General features: G+C 37.3%; 1 protein-coding gene across 1 annotated transcript in view; it reads left to right on the top strand.

Annotated features, from left to right (window-relative positions):
- The window catches only part of LAMA2 (laminin subunit alpha 2), a 400132-nt gene that overhangs the window by 287469 nt on the left and 96106 nt on the right, over positions 1-16557 (top strand). The window contains 4 exon segments of the mRNA XM_068416012.1: positions 2932-3066; positions 3716-3840; positions 7306-7392; positions 8294-8487. Of these exon segments, the coding sequence (XP_068272113.1) occupies positions 2932-3066; positions 3716-3840; positions 7306-7392; positions 8294-8487 (541 nt within the window).

Below are 16557 nucleotides of genomic sequence, written 5' to 3'. Positions count from 1 at the left end.
TACTTGTAAACAGGAGCAGAAATTCTGGAACATGCTCCAAATAATGTATTTTGCTTTATTCTTAGAAGCAGTCAGATCACTGTGTCTTAAAATAAAATAAAATAGACCTGATACTAATGGAAACTTTTGTCCTGAACCGTTGAAGTTTGGTAAATTTCTAACTCATTGAGCACTGGGAGAAAAGTGTTGGTCAACTAAGCGAGCTTGGTGCTCCTTATACATGTACTATATATTTTTTTTTTGCTTATCTAAATATTTTCATGCTGAAGATTGCATATTTCAAGTGTCCAAGCTTTATAGAAAATCAGCTGACTTGTATCTTTTGTAAAATGTATCTTATGATAGGTACCAGAGAAAGTGTTTAAGATGTAACACTTTGCAGAATAGAAGTTAATAATTTTGACTGTATGTGCTCTTGATGATGAGACTGGCAGTCTTTCTGTGTGCAGAACACCATGTTTCCGTTTTTAAGCAGCACTGGCAATTCCAAATGCCTTTGCTGCGATTGCTAGGTGGAGGTAGCAGGGAACAATGCCTCGAGTATTCGGCAAATCCCTCAGACATCCTGACTAAGTGGGATCTTGTAAAGGGTTCCCTCAAAGTAGTGGTGGCATAAAATTTGGAGTGAGTAGATGAAGGGAGAGATGCCTTGTTATCTGCGAGAACTCTGCTCCCTTCAGATGTTGTCCAGGATTGTGTTACACAGCAAATGAGGCAACATGAACAGTGAGTTCATAGGAAATATGTGCAAGGAAGTGAACAAAGGCATTTTCTTTGTGCAGGATTTCAGTAAGAGCATACACCTGAATGTGTGTAGATACACATATGAGAAATTAATGGTCTCCAACAGTTGCTCAGAAGTACAGATTTTTTTAATTACTGTAACAAATTGCATTTTGGAAGGAAAATACATGATAATGTAATTAGAACATTATTTTAATTCACACCCACCAGGGGCTGGAATAAATGTCTCAGTTGCAACCTTCATACTTCATGCTTAATTGTGCAATCTTCACATGCTCATAACTTAGTTTATTTTTCATGTGCTCAGTGAAGGTTATGGTGTGTTCTGTGAAGGTTTATTTAATTTCAGCAGGAGAAAAAAGTATCTGATACCCAGGCATTTTTTAAGCAAATGCTAACAGGGTGTATGTATCTATTTAATGATTTATCCTGTAATTGCATTGTGAGGACTATGTGCGCAGCAGTTTTTACTAGAAGTGACATTTATATCCTTTTTTTTTTTTTATTAATCCAGTAGGAGGCTGAAAAAGCAGTGGTAAGAATTTCCCTAATGGCTACTTCCAAAAAACTTCCAAACTAGTAATAAAAAATGTAGTCTGCTTCATCTTTTGTCTGTGTCCCATTTCATCTGAGAAATGCTTAGACCAAAACAGATGAAAAGAGTGTCAATAGCATATCAGAAAAAACAGTTAGAGATTAGATTTGTTTGAGGATGTTCCATATATTTATACCCCGATCCTAAAGTTATTCAGAACTTGTAAAGCTGTGCTTTGTACCATTTTATGTTTGGTCAAGGACTCTTCTGGGGATGGAGAGGGAGGAAAAAATTAGGAAATTGTAGTAAGAAAAAAAAATTACTTTCATTTGAGATTATTTATCTAAATTGGAATTCTTTGCAAAGCATGAAAAAGCCGATAGACTCTTTCTGTGCTTCAGGGATCTTAATGTAGTCGAAGTCAAAATAAAAGGGGAAAAGCAGAAGTGAGTTTGATTACTTTCTTTGTGATTCTAAAGAAAATAATTGTGTTTATACTTTTTCCATAACTTAGGCTCCTGGAGGTTTTGGCAATGATTATAAAACTGTCAAGAGTGGTGTCATAAGAATAGAATCTAGCATGTCAGCTAGTGCTTGATGGAAGAATCCTGCTTTTGATCACGAGAAGTTACTTACTCCAGATTTTATTTTGTTTTATTTTGCATCCATTTTATTGCTGTGTGAAAAGTGTACGGTTCACATTCATTCCAAAAAGCAGGAATTATGGTCAACAGTAGGAAGTGACCTCATCAGCCAGCCTTCACAGGCTCCTGGCACCACTAGGTGGTGGGATTTATACATGGGACGAGTGACTTGTCTGTATGCACTTACCCCTAATGGTATGAACTATCAAAATGGTCCTCTTTGTATTTTTATGCTGGCATAGCTGTGTGCTTTCTGGGAGCTATGTAGACACTTTCATACATTTGCATAATAAGCCTGAACTAGAGATCAAGTGCTTGATTTTTCATGTCAGCTTTGCTAGTAATTTGTGGATTGCTCTCAGAATTTTATTGCCAAGCTGGGGTAGAGGAGACCTAGTGATAGATAAATTTGATTTGGGGCTAATAGTCCCAAGACATGTAAAACCTTTAATATTTTGAATTCTTTACTTTTATGGTCTTTAAATTATATAGCTATAAATAATGCAGCCATGCAGCCAGTTTTTTTGATTATTATCATTCAGCTTTTGCTTGTTATCCATCAGGCAGTATGTAGGCAGACATTAGCTTGTCAAACCTGAAAAACTCACCAAGGGCAAAGGAAACAGAATTGTCGTGCCTGGTCTCCACAGTCCATGCAAAAAATTTATTTTAAAAACAAACCTTATTCTTAAGAAATGAAAGAAATGATGCTTGATGCACAGTGAGAACAGCGAGGTGTTCTGCATCTGAATGAAAGGTCTCTCAAGCTGTAATATGAAAAGCCTGGTGCCAGTGGAGTGCTCCAGGGATTTTTCAGCAATGTTTCCAATTAGGGCTGGCTCTTGTTATCTGTAAAGTACTGTATGTTGTTTGTAACACAGCTGGAAGCCTGTCAGGTTCTTTTCACAACTTGTAAAAACTGGTGATCGGAAAGATGAGCTTGCAACGCTCCCCATACCTAGTCCACTCTGTAATGATCTGTTTTCTTCTGCATCTTTTTTATTGCAGTCATGCTCTCCAGGATTTTATAGGCTTCCATCTTCACCTGCAGGAAGGACACCTGCTCAGTCCTTAGGTGCCTGTGTTGTATGTCAGTGTCATGGACACAGTACCATGTGTGACCCTGAAACGTCAGTTTGTCAGGTATTGTATTTCTGAACTTATGCACTAGGTTAATCTTAACGTAAAATGCATGAGTTGTGTAACTAATGTAAAAAAATAGAGGACAATACTTTAATCCAATTTTGCTTCAATACCTTATGTGTTAAAGTTAAAGGGGGGTCAAAAAAGCAAACCATCTAAAGTTTTCCATTCTGATTTTCTAGAGTTCAGATTATGCAGTACTTTATTGCTGCTGAATTACTATTTGTGTAAAAAGAAAAACCAAATATCTGCAAACTAAAGAGGCAATGTACCATGTGTTGTGCAATAAACATAAAACTGCTCTTATAGGTAATAATATGTGTGACCTGATACTGTAAGACTGAATTTTAATTGGTTATTTCTCCTGCTTCAATGGCTGGAACAAAAGAAGGAAGAATGAATGGGATAAGAAATTCTGTAGGATACATCTGGCTAGCTACAGGCCTCCATTCTTTCTCCTTGTAAACCCATATACAACTCAGCAGACGTTTGATAGATGCTTAAAGCAAGCAGTCCCACTGCGAATCATATCAAGGAGAGAGAAATTATGAATCGAAATAAGTTTGAATCCCTGAGGCTGGGAACAAAATGTTGTCTGCTTTCTTGTAGTTATCAAATACAGCTTTCGTTCTGTCTCCTTCCTCTGCAGAATTGTCAGCACAATACTGTTGGTCACCACTGTGAGAGATGTGCTCTGGGATTTTACGGCATTGTCCAAGGCTCCGCGGATGACTGTCAGCCTTGTGCTTGTCCTCTATCCATTTCTAGTAACAAGTAAGTAAGCAAACTCATGATGCAGAACTACCGTTCCAGCAAGCAAGAACTTTGTTTTGGCCTCAGTGTGTCCTTTTTCAGATGGCTACAGGAGAACTGCATCATGTAAGCCATACTAAAAAGTTTCGTACCTACTTTTGCTAATAGATCTTCCTTTAAAAGTCAGAAATTGCTCCCTTGCTAATTTGTGATGAATAAATTAATAAGTGCTAGAAAATGCAATACTCAACAGATAATGAATATGTGTTATAAAGGTATTCTCACAAATGAAGCTAGAGCAGAACTCAACTACAATATAGCCACAAGGGAGCTGTAAAAAAAACTTATGCTCATATATTATGTTGATATAAATGTGTTACAGCGCCTTTCTTGCTCCTCTGTGGAATTTATTGATTCCTTATTTAATGTTACATGAGTTTTAGGCAATTTGTGAAAGATAGAATAATTTAAAAGCAATATAGTTATTGCAGCATAAATTTTTTGGTTACTTTATGATAATGAGCCTTGCCACGATGTCTCTGCATGTGTTCCCAACAGATGATACTTTAGCACTTGAGATTTGTTTGTTGTTTTGCTGAAAAGCTCTTAATGATATTTGGAATCATACCGTACTGAGCATGCTGCTCTGAAAAGGTTTGTGTTTCATGATCATTCTCTTGCAAGGTAGGAAGTGTTCCTTAAAACTATTTTTCTGTGCTTTGTCTGAACTTTAGGTTGTTTTAGTGAATGTTTCAGCCAGTGTATCTGAGAGGTTGGGGTTTTTTTTTTTCCTTCTCATTTTATCATTTTGGGGTGGTCTGGGGTTTATTTTGAAGGAGGAAATCCGTTTCTCGAACCTCAGTAGCTAAAACATCATGATCTTTCATCCACAGCAAGTGTTTTTAAGAAGACTTCCAAACCTCATAAATACCAAACTGAGAACAACCAAAACAATTGTAAAAGGGGCTTAAAGAAATACCCTTTATCTCAGAAAGTTATAATGTGGTCTTAACTGCAAGTTTTTCTGAGTTGTACCCTTTTTCATGAAATGTTTTCTGTTACGACTTGATTACATGTTCTAGTATCAAGAAAGGACATTCAAGTTGCAAAGAACAAGATCAACCAAGCTTCTCAGCTTTGCACATCAGCAAATACACTGAAAAAAACTTACCAACTGCCAGTAGGAAGTGCTGAAAATATAATTCGATCGTATTTTTTTTCTGTGACTTAAGAACCATTGGTTGCCCAGAAATACAGGTGTGAGGTCAGAAAATAAGCAGGATTCTTCCACCTGGGTGGTTATGGCACCCTGCTACTAGAATTTAGATGTATTCTCCACACCATGCTCCAGAAATCACTTAAGTGCCTTATCTACAAGCTAATGTAAAATACAGGAAGTGGATGTTGCGGAAGAGCTCTACAGTTGAGAAATGTGTGGACTCCAGGTAGTACGTGTGTCCTGGGTGTGCACTGAAATGGCTGAGCTGCCTGAGGAATGGAGAGCGAGCAAAGCACCGATACCTCATGCAGCCACACGGCCTGCATAGCTGCGGATGTTGTCGGGGCCTTTTATGTCAGGCTCACATGAAAGTGATCGTGAGGCTTTTTTGTTCAAAAGGCTTCATAGGAGATAAGTGAATAACACCTAGTCTGAAATTAGTAAATACCCTTAATCATGAGACAGTCATCCAATTTCTTAGTGCTGTCGAGAAAGGAGTCAGATCTGAGCATGTCCAGAAACAGAACTGCTTGGATTTTATAGAGCTTAACTCAGATGTCTCTAGATATCATGGCTGGCATTTCTACTTCTGTTAGCTGTAGCGATCAACAATTTTGGTACCTGTATAGTAGATGCAGGGACAGACAACTATACATCTCACCCATGTTAAAACTGAAGGAAACCACCATTGGGGAGAGGGTGGGAGAGAAGATGTTTCAAATGTGTGTATATGCCTGTCTGTGCATCTCCATTGTCCACTGCTGACAGAGGATGCCTGAACAGTTGGCTTAGACCATGTGCCTAACTTTTAGATTGATAGGCCTAGGTGAGATAAATCCATTCCATAAAGCTGCAGAATTAGGTGGAAAATGAGGGTATCACACCTTGGATTTGTCTATGTTGTGCAACTCAGTGAAAGCTCTTCAAGATCCTATCAAGGAAAAAAATCTTAACTACCTGCAGCTATCGTATGGTAGTCAAGTAATCATAATCTGACTGAAATGCAGATAGCTAATGAGCTAGCTCATTAGCTTATTATGTCATGACTGACATGATAATATTCGTGAATGAGTATAGTGCAATTATTTTTATTCATGAAATTTTTAAGAACTCCGCTAAAGTTTCAAATACTGTTTTTATACTCCTGTAAAATCAGCAATCAGCTTCAAACATGATGCACTGAAAAAAAAAAGAACAGAGAGAATGGGGTGCTCCTGGGTGTGTGGATCTATTTTTATAGAGTTGAAAATGTGTTGCATAATGAGTTTGTGAGTAATGGATCAATTTGTTTACATTTTTTGGCAAAGGTGTAATTTTATATACTCCTTCAAGCACTGTTGATTTAATGCATTATACGCAAGATAGAGTAAGATGATGACTGTACTATACCAAGAAGGAGCTCTGGGCCTACTGCTAGCCACCTCTGTGCTTTTCTGATTCTTCTTCCACAAAGATACAGTATTGCACCATTTTAATATTTAGTTGTGTTTCTTTTCCCTTATCTACCCTTTTTGTTTTAACTGTCTGTGCAGGCACTTAATGCACTAATATTCCAGCAACATACTACTTTGCACAGTTCCCATATGTACACACTCCAGTCACTAGTTATCCGCCTATGTTGTGACTTAGTAAAAATAATCTAATGTCTTCTATGGTTAAAATACAACCCCTCCCTGATCATGAAGAAGGTAGCTTTTACGATTTTTTCTTTGTAGCCCAGTCTTTCCTCTTCAATACGTCCTTGAGAAGATTGTCTGATGCAGCCTTTTTGGAAGATTCTACATGGCTATGACTTTGGTTCCCTTTTCCCTCTTTATGTCTTACCTCTGACTAAACTCTTCCTGGCTCATCTCCTTTCATTCAAACTAAAATTAAATCAGACTGGGAAGGCTGGATGTTTGTTAGCTCAGTTTCTTAATCTTTTGTTTCACGTCTTTCCCATTGCTTCCTTTTCTTGATCACTGTGAGTGACAGCACCGTTCAATCACACAAGCCTACAGCATGGGCGTTGTTGACTCCATCCCCTCTGATACAACCCTCGTTGATTCTGCCCTTCCAGCATTTGTCCAAATGGTGCCAGTATCACAGCAAGGCATTCACAAAATTCTGAATAGAAAGGAGGGATCTCCCACAGGTGTTTATAAACAGATAAGAAAATGCTACCATTTACATTAAGAGTGAAGCTTATCATAGGCCCTTCTGCACAGCTGTCTAGAGTGAAATGATGCAGTAGAGTGGAAAAAGTTTTTTATATGCTTTTGTTTTAGTTTTAGCCCTTCTTGTGTTGCGGAAGGACCTAGTGATTACCGGTGTACCTCATGCCCACCTGGATATGAAGGCCAGTACTGTGAAAGGTAGGATGAATGGAAAAAGAAGAAAGAGGGACAATGAAAGGCAGGCAAGACATGAAGGAGAGCAATGTCCTTTGATACTACAAACATATATTTACTAATGTTTAAATACATACCTGTGGATAAGTTATTTCCTCCTTATACATTGTTAAAACTCAGCCATAATAGGCAATTTTTATGTACACCCACTGTAAATTGATAATCAGTGTTATTTATATCACAGATTTTGTCCTAGTCTTACTTTCTGATTTTTGGGTTTTTTTTTCCCCTGGGTCTCAGAAGTTAAACTGAAAAATATGAAATTTATCTAAAATTAGATACCATGCTTCTAGTGTGTCTTGATGTCACTCATACCCTTTGTTCTAGTGACTATTGTGTCCTCATGGGCACTGACTGTGAAAAACACTTACATATAAACATATTAATGACCAAATTGCAAATTAATAACCTAAACAGCAGCTGTTATCCCATCCATAGCAACACTGTGAGATTAAATGATCAAAATTAGCAAGTGTCTACTGTTAGACTTCACTTCTAACACAAAACACAAGTGGCTAGTGGGGAAGAAAAGGTCTCTAGACCAAACATTGCTAGTGTAGAAGCTTTTTTGTCATGGTATAATAGAAGTTTAACTGAAAACTGTTAGGGGTGTGACATCGCTTTTGCATACTCTTTCCATCTAGACTGTTCCATGTCCTGGTTAAAAGTTATTATCAGTTTCTTGGACAGTTTGCAACATTTCTCCCTCTACAAATGCATACTGAGTCATAAAGCACCAAAGATTTTTTTAATGGTTCATGAATGAATGTTCATATACATTTTGTTTACAGTCTTGCCAAGTATTCATTGTAGTACACCATGCATCTCAGCTGGCCAAACCTGGTTTTGTATTTGCAATGTCTAGATGTTCTTCTGGCTACATGGGAAACCCACAAACTCCAGGAGGCTCCTGCCAGGAATGTGAGTGTGATCGATACGGTTCCCTGCCTGTCCCCTGTGACCCTATCACTGGACAGTGCACTTGCAAGCCTGGATTCACAGGGTGGACGTGTGTTGGCTGTGAACATCGGCATGCACGTGATGGCATGAAATGCGTTTGTACGTATACTAATGTAATTTTAGAGAATTTTTGATTGTGTTTGTCATATTTCAGAAATTCAACCCTGCTTGCACACCAGTCAGTTGTGTGAGTTTCTTTGAAAATAGTTGCTAGGTTTCTTACTGCTCTGGCATTCTGGTCCATTTTTTTCACAAGCCTTGAGATGTTAGGAAAACTCTCAATACTTTTTAATATGCTCACTGAAAATTGACAACAAAGCTTTGAAGGATTTCTTTCTGTGGATTCTTGAAGTCTGTAGTTTTGCTAAAGGTTGTCACTGCTGTTGTGACAATATTTGCTCTTAGTGAATTTTTTAGTGTTGTCCTAAACGTTTAACCAGCAATTGCAATGCTCTGTGCCATGAGTCACACAGGAAGTTTTTACCAAGGTTTACTTGGTCATGTTGGTTCAACAACCACCCACTGGAATTTAAAAGACACAAGGAATGACAGTACAATATATCCAGGAACATAGAACTTCCTTTGTTTAAAATAGAAAACTATTAGCCTAAACCACCAAGTTTCATATTACAGTACTGGTATCTTTGCCCTGCCTTCAGTTTTGATAAATACCAAATGTCTTGTCTTTTATCATTGTTTGGAATTTTTTTCCATGAAATTGGATAGTGTTTGTTTTGAGCCCAAAATCTCACTTCCCATGATATTGTATGCTTATTTCTTATGAAAAAAAAAATCTGGTAGCAAAACCTTTCTAGGACACTTAGTAAATCCTGGCTGAAATAAGGCATTTTCCTCTCCGCCATCTCCCCTAGCTGAGTGGGAACTAACTTTATTGTGATCTTCCCCAACCCGCCCTGCCTCAAGGCCATCATTGTTCATTTTAAAGTAGAATACAGATAGGGATCCAGTAGGTCCACAGTATATAATACATCTTAATCTGTGGATCTTTTAATATATTGGCAAGGCACAATGAACTAGTTTTAATGTTTTGCCTGATTTTTATCTGTTGTAGGACTTTAATTGGAGCTTTTTCATTTTGTTTTTGTTTTTTTTTTTTGCCTATGTGAGGGACACGTAACGTCAAGGCAAGTAGATACAAAAAAAGGAGCTTTTTTTTCACAGAATGCATTCAGTCTTTACCTCAATACCCAGAGGTGCACAGCTATCTAATATTAAAATCAGCTAGTACAGCTCAAACAAATTGCAAACATTTTAAAAGCAAATTGGAAAAATAAAGAAACCGAAGAAGTGCTAAAAACGGCTGAAGGTATCATATCAGTCAAGAATGAAATGTGTAGCTTCTTTGAGTGGTTAAAGGGGAAGACATTAGGCATGTAGGGTCGGGGACTGCACAGTGCAGAACATTGTTTCACTTAATCAGCTCTCAGAGAGTGATTGCGACTTAGCAGAACTAAGCTTCTAAATGTGACTGTTGAGTTCAGTGCTTTTGCATTAGTTCTGTTTCCCAGGTACAAGTCGTCTTTGAAAATGAATAGAGAGATTACTGGAAATATAGACATAAATACTTCTATTTCTATATTATTAATAATATGGCATTGGCTCATTGATGAAAAACTTAGTGTACTTAAGGGAAATAAAGTTCTAAAATCCTGCAGTGTAATGTAGTTTAGGACTCAATTCTGAACTATCATATATCTTAAGCTCTATTTTAAACCACAGCAAAATGAATGCAAATAGAGTAAATAATAGCTACTTTGCTGAAATAACTACGCTTTGGATTTCATTTTGTGGCCTACATGTCAAAGAGAATTGTAATCATGAGTTAAGTCCATAAGTGTTACAGCTACAAAATTTTAAAATAAGGACTGTGTTTTCCACAGTGGCATGTAAATGAAAATGACTTATTTTTTCAACATCCTGAATACCTGAGGAGAAGGAACACGCCTCCACAAAATCCAATGTGAATGAAAGTGAAGACCTTTATTAAGCATAAGCTGTCCCTTTTATACATTTTGTACTTTCCCTGGCTGTAAGCATGTGCATTGCTATTCGTTAATATTACTAAACCTACTCTTCTTTGATGTGTTGATTGGTCACTGCTCTGCCACTGGTCCTTCCTTAATTGGCTCCATCAGTTCTTGTTTCTTCTCCTCTGTGTTCGGCTCCCACCGGCTACTCCCTCAATTCTTGTTTGCTCAGCTACTGTTTTTCCTCATCTCTCGAAGGTCGGCTTGTTGACACTAGCTACATGAATCTTCTCACGCAGCTAGGCCTTCACTCCATACTCTCATACTTCTGGCTCATTACATGACCATTCTGCTCCAAAAACCCCTCTACAAATACCTGTTACATTATTTCCGGTACTAGCCAATGTTTTCAATATCTCAGGCATCGCTTAGTATGTTTTTTACTGGTCAAACAGCTTAAGTGCAAGTTTTCATTTGTAATGGTTTTCCAATTTGTTAATCAGACTGTTTCATTGTGTGGATAATAAGGTTAAACATCCTCACTATGAATGGGAAAAGCTGTGTGCAGGCAAATCAAATTTTCCACCTTTTTGCTTTGAAAGATGTGATTTGCTATAATCTCTGATTTAACTGCAACATATTCATGTGCCAGTGCTGAAATGTATCTACACTACCTGTAGCGGCATTTTTACTTTAACTAGGTAATCAATTTTCACCATAAAAACAGTCCTTTGCATGTGCATATGGACATCTCATGTCATTGCTAGAAGTGAGGAATCAAATGAAAAGATTTCTTTCCTTTAGTCATAAAAATAGGAACGACCTATAGGAACAAATTGGGAGGTACTTAAATCTCTCCTACCACAGGAATTCGTCTGTTACTACTGATACCACATCAATAACAACCATGTCATAAATTGCAAAAACTGCAATTAATATTTCAGTAGAGACTTTGTGCCTGTTTGCTCTCACTATATGATTTTTCTGTTGTTTAAAGATTCCTCAACCCACATATTACTCAAAACCTACCTTTGCTAATGCAGGGCCATACCCCAACATGGTAGAAAACCAGCCTGATCAAGAAACCACTTACCTATGTAGCCTGTGGTGGACACAGGGGCTGTGGCAAACAAAAGGAGTGTGGCAAGCATAGACTTGGTGGGAATTTGCCTGTGGTTACCACTGCCTAGTATGTCACGGGCTTCAGAGTACAGCTGTTTTCTTCTGATAGGGATTCGTTGGTGCAGCCCCCGATGTGCTTTAATAGTCATTGTGCTGTCAAAGAACCATTAAAAGCACCTTTTGGGGAAACCCTGAAGCTTTCTTTCCTTACTCCCAGAACATTTATCTGTTCCAGTCTGAGTTTAATGCAGATGAGAATTTGGTCCTGTATACAATGTATTTTTACTTTTGTGTATCAACCACTTCCAAAATACTCAGCAAATTCCCTCTGACTAGCTTCAGTTGTAACAAAACCTTAATAGTAATAATAATAGTGATTAAGTACTCTTAATACACAGAAAATTAATGCCATATACAGAATCCTGTTTGCATTCAATATTTCAAATGAGCTGTATGCATGTATCTACTTTGGCTCATTTTCAGAGTTCCATTTCAAATACTGCAATTGCATTGTACCTGTCAGAAGTGTGAAGAACCCCTAGTTAGGTGGTAAAATGGCCTAGCTTAAAGAAAATACATGCAAATACAATCACCCATATTTGAAAAAAATGTAAATTATATAAAACATAGTGTGATTAAGCTGTCCAACGTTAGTATGTTATAGTTAATATTTAGGAAATTGAAAATAGATTTTGAATATTTAGCAAAGAATTACCATCTGAATAATGAATTTTTGGCAAATTCTACAAAAGGTCACCACACAGTATGACATGAAAGCTAAATAATGCATATTTAAATCCAATTAGAGAGGTATTTTAGCCACAATATTGTAGGTATTGTTGTTTAAATATAACATTTACATTTTAACATATCCCTTATCATAAGCATTCTAAAGATTTTAGAGTGAAAATTTGCAGTGAAAAGACAGAAAAAAATCTGGAGGAGCGTGCATGTGCTTTGAAGTGATCTATTTCTGATATAGCTGAAAATATGTTTTACCAGGTTCTTACTGTTTTTTTCATAACGTGTCATTTTTCAGTTGCTTAGTGCATGCCACTTTTCAGTGCTGTTATAACGGTTATATTTTAGAAAGCTACAGGTAGAATGGAAAGAGAATATATTCTTTAAAAGCCACTGTACAAAGGGGAAGAATTTGTTTACTGCTAAATAACAATGGAAAGATAATTACAGGTGAATGGCACAGATAGAATTCCATTCCCATTATATTCTTAGAACAGAGCAAAGTTGTTTTCTCTAGGATGCCATTAGGGAATGGAAATGACATCCAAAAAGGAGATTTTTTTATAAGTAGTACAAGAGTCTGAATGGTCTACTACACATCATAAAAATTCTAGATTTTTTGCATTGGTAAGGTTAATAACTGGATTATTTCCCCAGCTAAAGTTACCATCTAGATTGGTATGTACAGATACTTGTAATACTCTGCTGAGGAAGACTTCCTTGTGATTTTTTTGGTCTCAAGTAATCCACTTCTTAGGCTCACTTTCCCATCTCTTTTGAAATAGTCAGTAGCCAATAAGAAAATTAGTGATGATTTTGAACTGTTTTTAATAATGCTGCCAACATCCTTATATACTGTCAAATATGACAAAAATTCTCCCAAATCTTCTCTAATGCTTATGGATTTTTATTTTTATTTGTAACTACAAATGAATTGTCCTCTAAATGATTAATGCCCCCTTATGCATCACTCATTTTTACTGTAATAAATATATCTCAGTGTTTATTCTGCTGAAAGTTGTCAACTGGCAATTGCTGACTGGCCTATAATCACTACAGTATTGAAGACATATATTTTCTGTTTTCTTAGTTAAACCTCACCGTTCCAATCCAGAACATGGCTGACTTGTGTGATGAACAGGAGCAGCCTCTCCTCGGTTCATCTGTACCCAGCATGCTCGGGGAGACTGAGATTATTAGTATTTGCTTGATTCATATTTTGCACATACATACCAAAAATATGTAAAGCTAAAGTATGTATTGCTCCCTCTTCATCCTTCCCAAAGACCTTTGACCTTAGCAAGATGAAGTGGAAAGAAGGAGCTACAAGGGGGTTTTGGATCAAGCCAGTAGCAATCGTGCATTTTCTCAGATTAGTAATTCTCTTGTGTATTTTTTGTTATACCTTGTGACATTCCACTTAACTTCAGTTGTAGAGTTTCTAGTATATAAAATGAAGAACCTTAGATTGTAATGTTGGAACAGTGACTGTGCTTGCTACTGTGCAGTGTTTAGGGATAAAAATGTTTCTAGTGAGAACTTCGGGGCTGTATTGTTAAACATCTGGCAAGTCAGAACTCACCTGAATGCTTTGAGGGCACCAGTCATAACTACAATGGGGACTTCAAAAACATTTGGCTTCAACACAAACTGCAAAACCTTTTGTCAGATGTACGCTTCTTCACAAATGTTGCTTGGGGTCAAGCAAAAACTTAAATGTAAAGCAGTTGATGTGGTTCTGCTGTAACAGGGAACATGAAGCAATCATGACACAGAGAGATCAAATATTTCATTGATAGGAATTTTTCTTTAACTCACTCTTGTGAAAAAAAATGGACCTTCAGCCATGCTTCAGTCAGCAAACTTACATCTTCACAAATTTAAATATTCAATGTTGGTGGAAGGAGAAAATTATATAATCAGATTCCTTTAGTACTAGGTCTTGAACACATAAGTATTGTACTCTAAGTAGACTCGTGCTTGCAATGAGAGGGAGTTTTTCCCAGCTGCCACTCAGTTCTACACCCAGGAGAACAAGGGAGCTCCTAGCCACTGGTCCTGGCAGAATCAAGGTTTTCCCTCTAAAATAGGGAGTAGCTCCATGATCTCAGCCCTTCCAAATTCAGAACCAAGCAGTCTCTGTCGGAGGGAGATCTTGAAGAATCTGTGAAAAGCAGCATCTCCTAGCTCCTACACAGTCCTTAATTCAGAAGGAGCTGGGAGCTTCTTATCACAAGCCTTCACAGAGCGAGCTGAAAAGAAAGATACTGTGTGTAACACCAGGTCTATGAAGCTTTGAACTAGCTTTTGTTATGTTCTGAGTTTAACAGAAGTTGTGAGCCCTTATGGCACAGCCATAAGAATTAAACTTTCCTCTGTGCTCGACAACTGCTTCTTTGTCTGCATGAGCTCAATATGGGATGGGCACCCCTACTTGGCCTGGAAGCTGATAAGCTATCAGTTGTTCTCCCTTTTTTTGATGCATGAGCTCCTGCTGAGATCAGACCCGCGCTCCAATGTCTTTCGCCCAACTCAAGCACTATATAAACCTAACTGCTACTGGTATGTATCAGAACCAGCAAATGAGGCTTTCTAAATAACGAAAATCAGAAATAAACTTGAGACAGTACTTTAGGCTGTGATCTGCATCTGAATTTTCCCACATTTTGGAGACATATTGATCACGCAAACTCCCTGAAACCAGCAGCAATGGCAAGGAAGCTAAAGCTTTCAGCTCTCTACTGGGATTCTGTTTTGCAGGGCAGAGGAGGGCTTCTGTATTATTTGGTGCGAGACCAGTGCCGAAATGGGAAAAATGGGGTAATAGCCAACAGGTTAATGAGCCTAGCAATAGTTCAACACTTTATTTGGAAGCAATAGGAAACTAATACTGAAGAGTCGCTGACTATCATAGGATATGACCTTATAGCAGAGATTACATGGCTGACCTTAGACCAAAAATTACCTAGTCATAACAGTCTTCTGGATCTTAACAGCAATGAATATATTAAAGCAAAATTGTGTTAGATAATCACTCAGTTGAAGGGACACATTGTGGCACAGACATGTAATTCCTTTATTGTACATTATCTTCTCTTTGTAAGATGGAATAAGTGGTTAAGATGTCCATAAACTTATAGTGTCTTTTATTACTTGAGCAATTATTTTAAAAAAAAAATTTCTTCAGCATGCATACTTTGGAGGTGCTTCACACAAGAGGTAAATCAAACTCCTTACAGGACTTACTGTGCATGGGAAAGTGTGGTGAAAATGGAAAATGCAGCAATTTGCATTAGTTGGTTGCTGGACTATTGTAATATTGACTGCATGATTTGCCTCTTACATGCTTGCACTGCTGTAATGATCTGAATTTAGTGCTGCATTTGTTAATAGCAAACACAAATTTATCCTGACAGTTTTATAGATAGACACAGAAGTGTTTAGTCTTGCAAAATATAATCATGCTCTTGAAATATTTCCCGTAGCTACAGTACATTTCGGACTGCGTATTGGAGTAGCTTAGTCCTGTCTCATCTACTCAATGTGGTCCTCACTTGATGTAGTTCCTCTTTTCAACCTGATTATCATGCAAGAACTGTTAATTTATTCTGAATGCTCACTTCTCAATTGTTTATTCATTGAGAATACTTCATCTCTTGATAAGCTGTTAATTTTTTACTTATTGGTGTGAACTGAGTTTGTCTTTAACATCTAGCAAATTTTTAGCATTTTATTACCAACCACTCTGACAATTTTGAGGGTGAATAGATTTAGCTTGTGTTGTAAGTGAAATAATGTATCAAAAAGAAAAACCAACGAACAAAACCCAACTCTTTTCAGGTACGAGATCACTTTTTTGCATCCTGCAAAATGATTATCAGGTCTATTTACCTTCTTGACCAGCTACAGAACAGGTGTTTGGTATATAAAACATTCAGTTGGCTGTAAACCTTGCTTATCCTTTAATTCTCTCAGACTTCTAAAAGCAAGCACAAAGATGACAAGAGCTGGGATGGTAATAAGCTTTTTTTTTTTTTTTTAATTTCATGTAGAAACATAAATCGGAATGTATCATGCCCCCAGTTAACAACTGCAGAGACATTCTAGTGCAGTTCAGCTTATGTAACAAAATACTGTGAAATAGGAGGAAGAAGTGAAGGAAGCAATGAAAATGCACAAGGAAGTCTTAAAATAACAGTATCTAGCTTTCTGCACCCACTTCTTACTGCACTAATTCAGCATCTGTCTTGTCTCCTTTTCAATCATCACATGAGTTTCATGGTGTATTAAACTAGTATTCATTATTCTTTTCTCTATA

Source organism: Nyctibius grandis, chromosome 1 (assembly GCF_013368605.1).
Source record: "Nyctibius grandis isolate bNycGra1 chromosome 1, bNycGra1.pri, whole genome shotgun sequence".
NCBI lineage: Eukaryota > Metazoa > Chordata > Aves > Nyctibiiformes > Nyctibiidae > Nyctibius > Nyctibius grandis.
The sequence above is the reverse complement of the archived record's forward strand: the minus strand, read 5'-3'. Positions and strand labels throughout refer to the sequence as shown.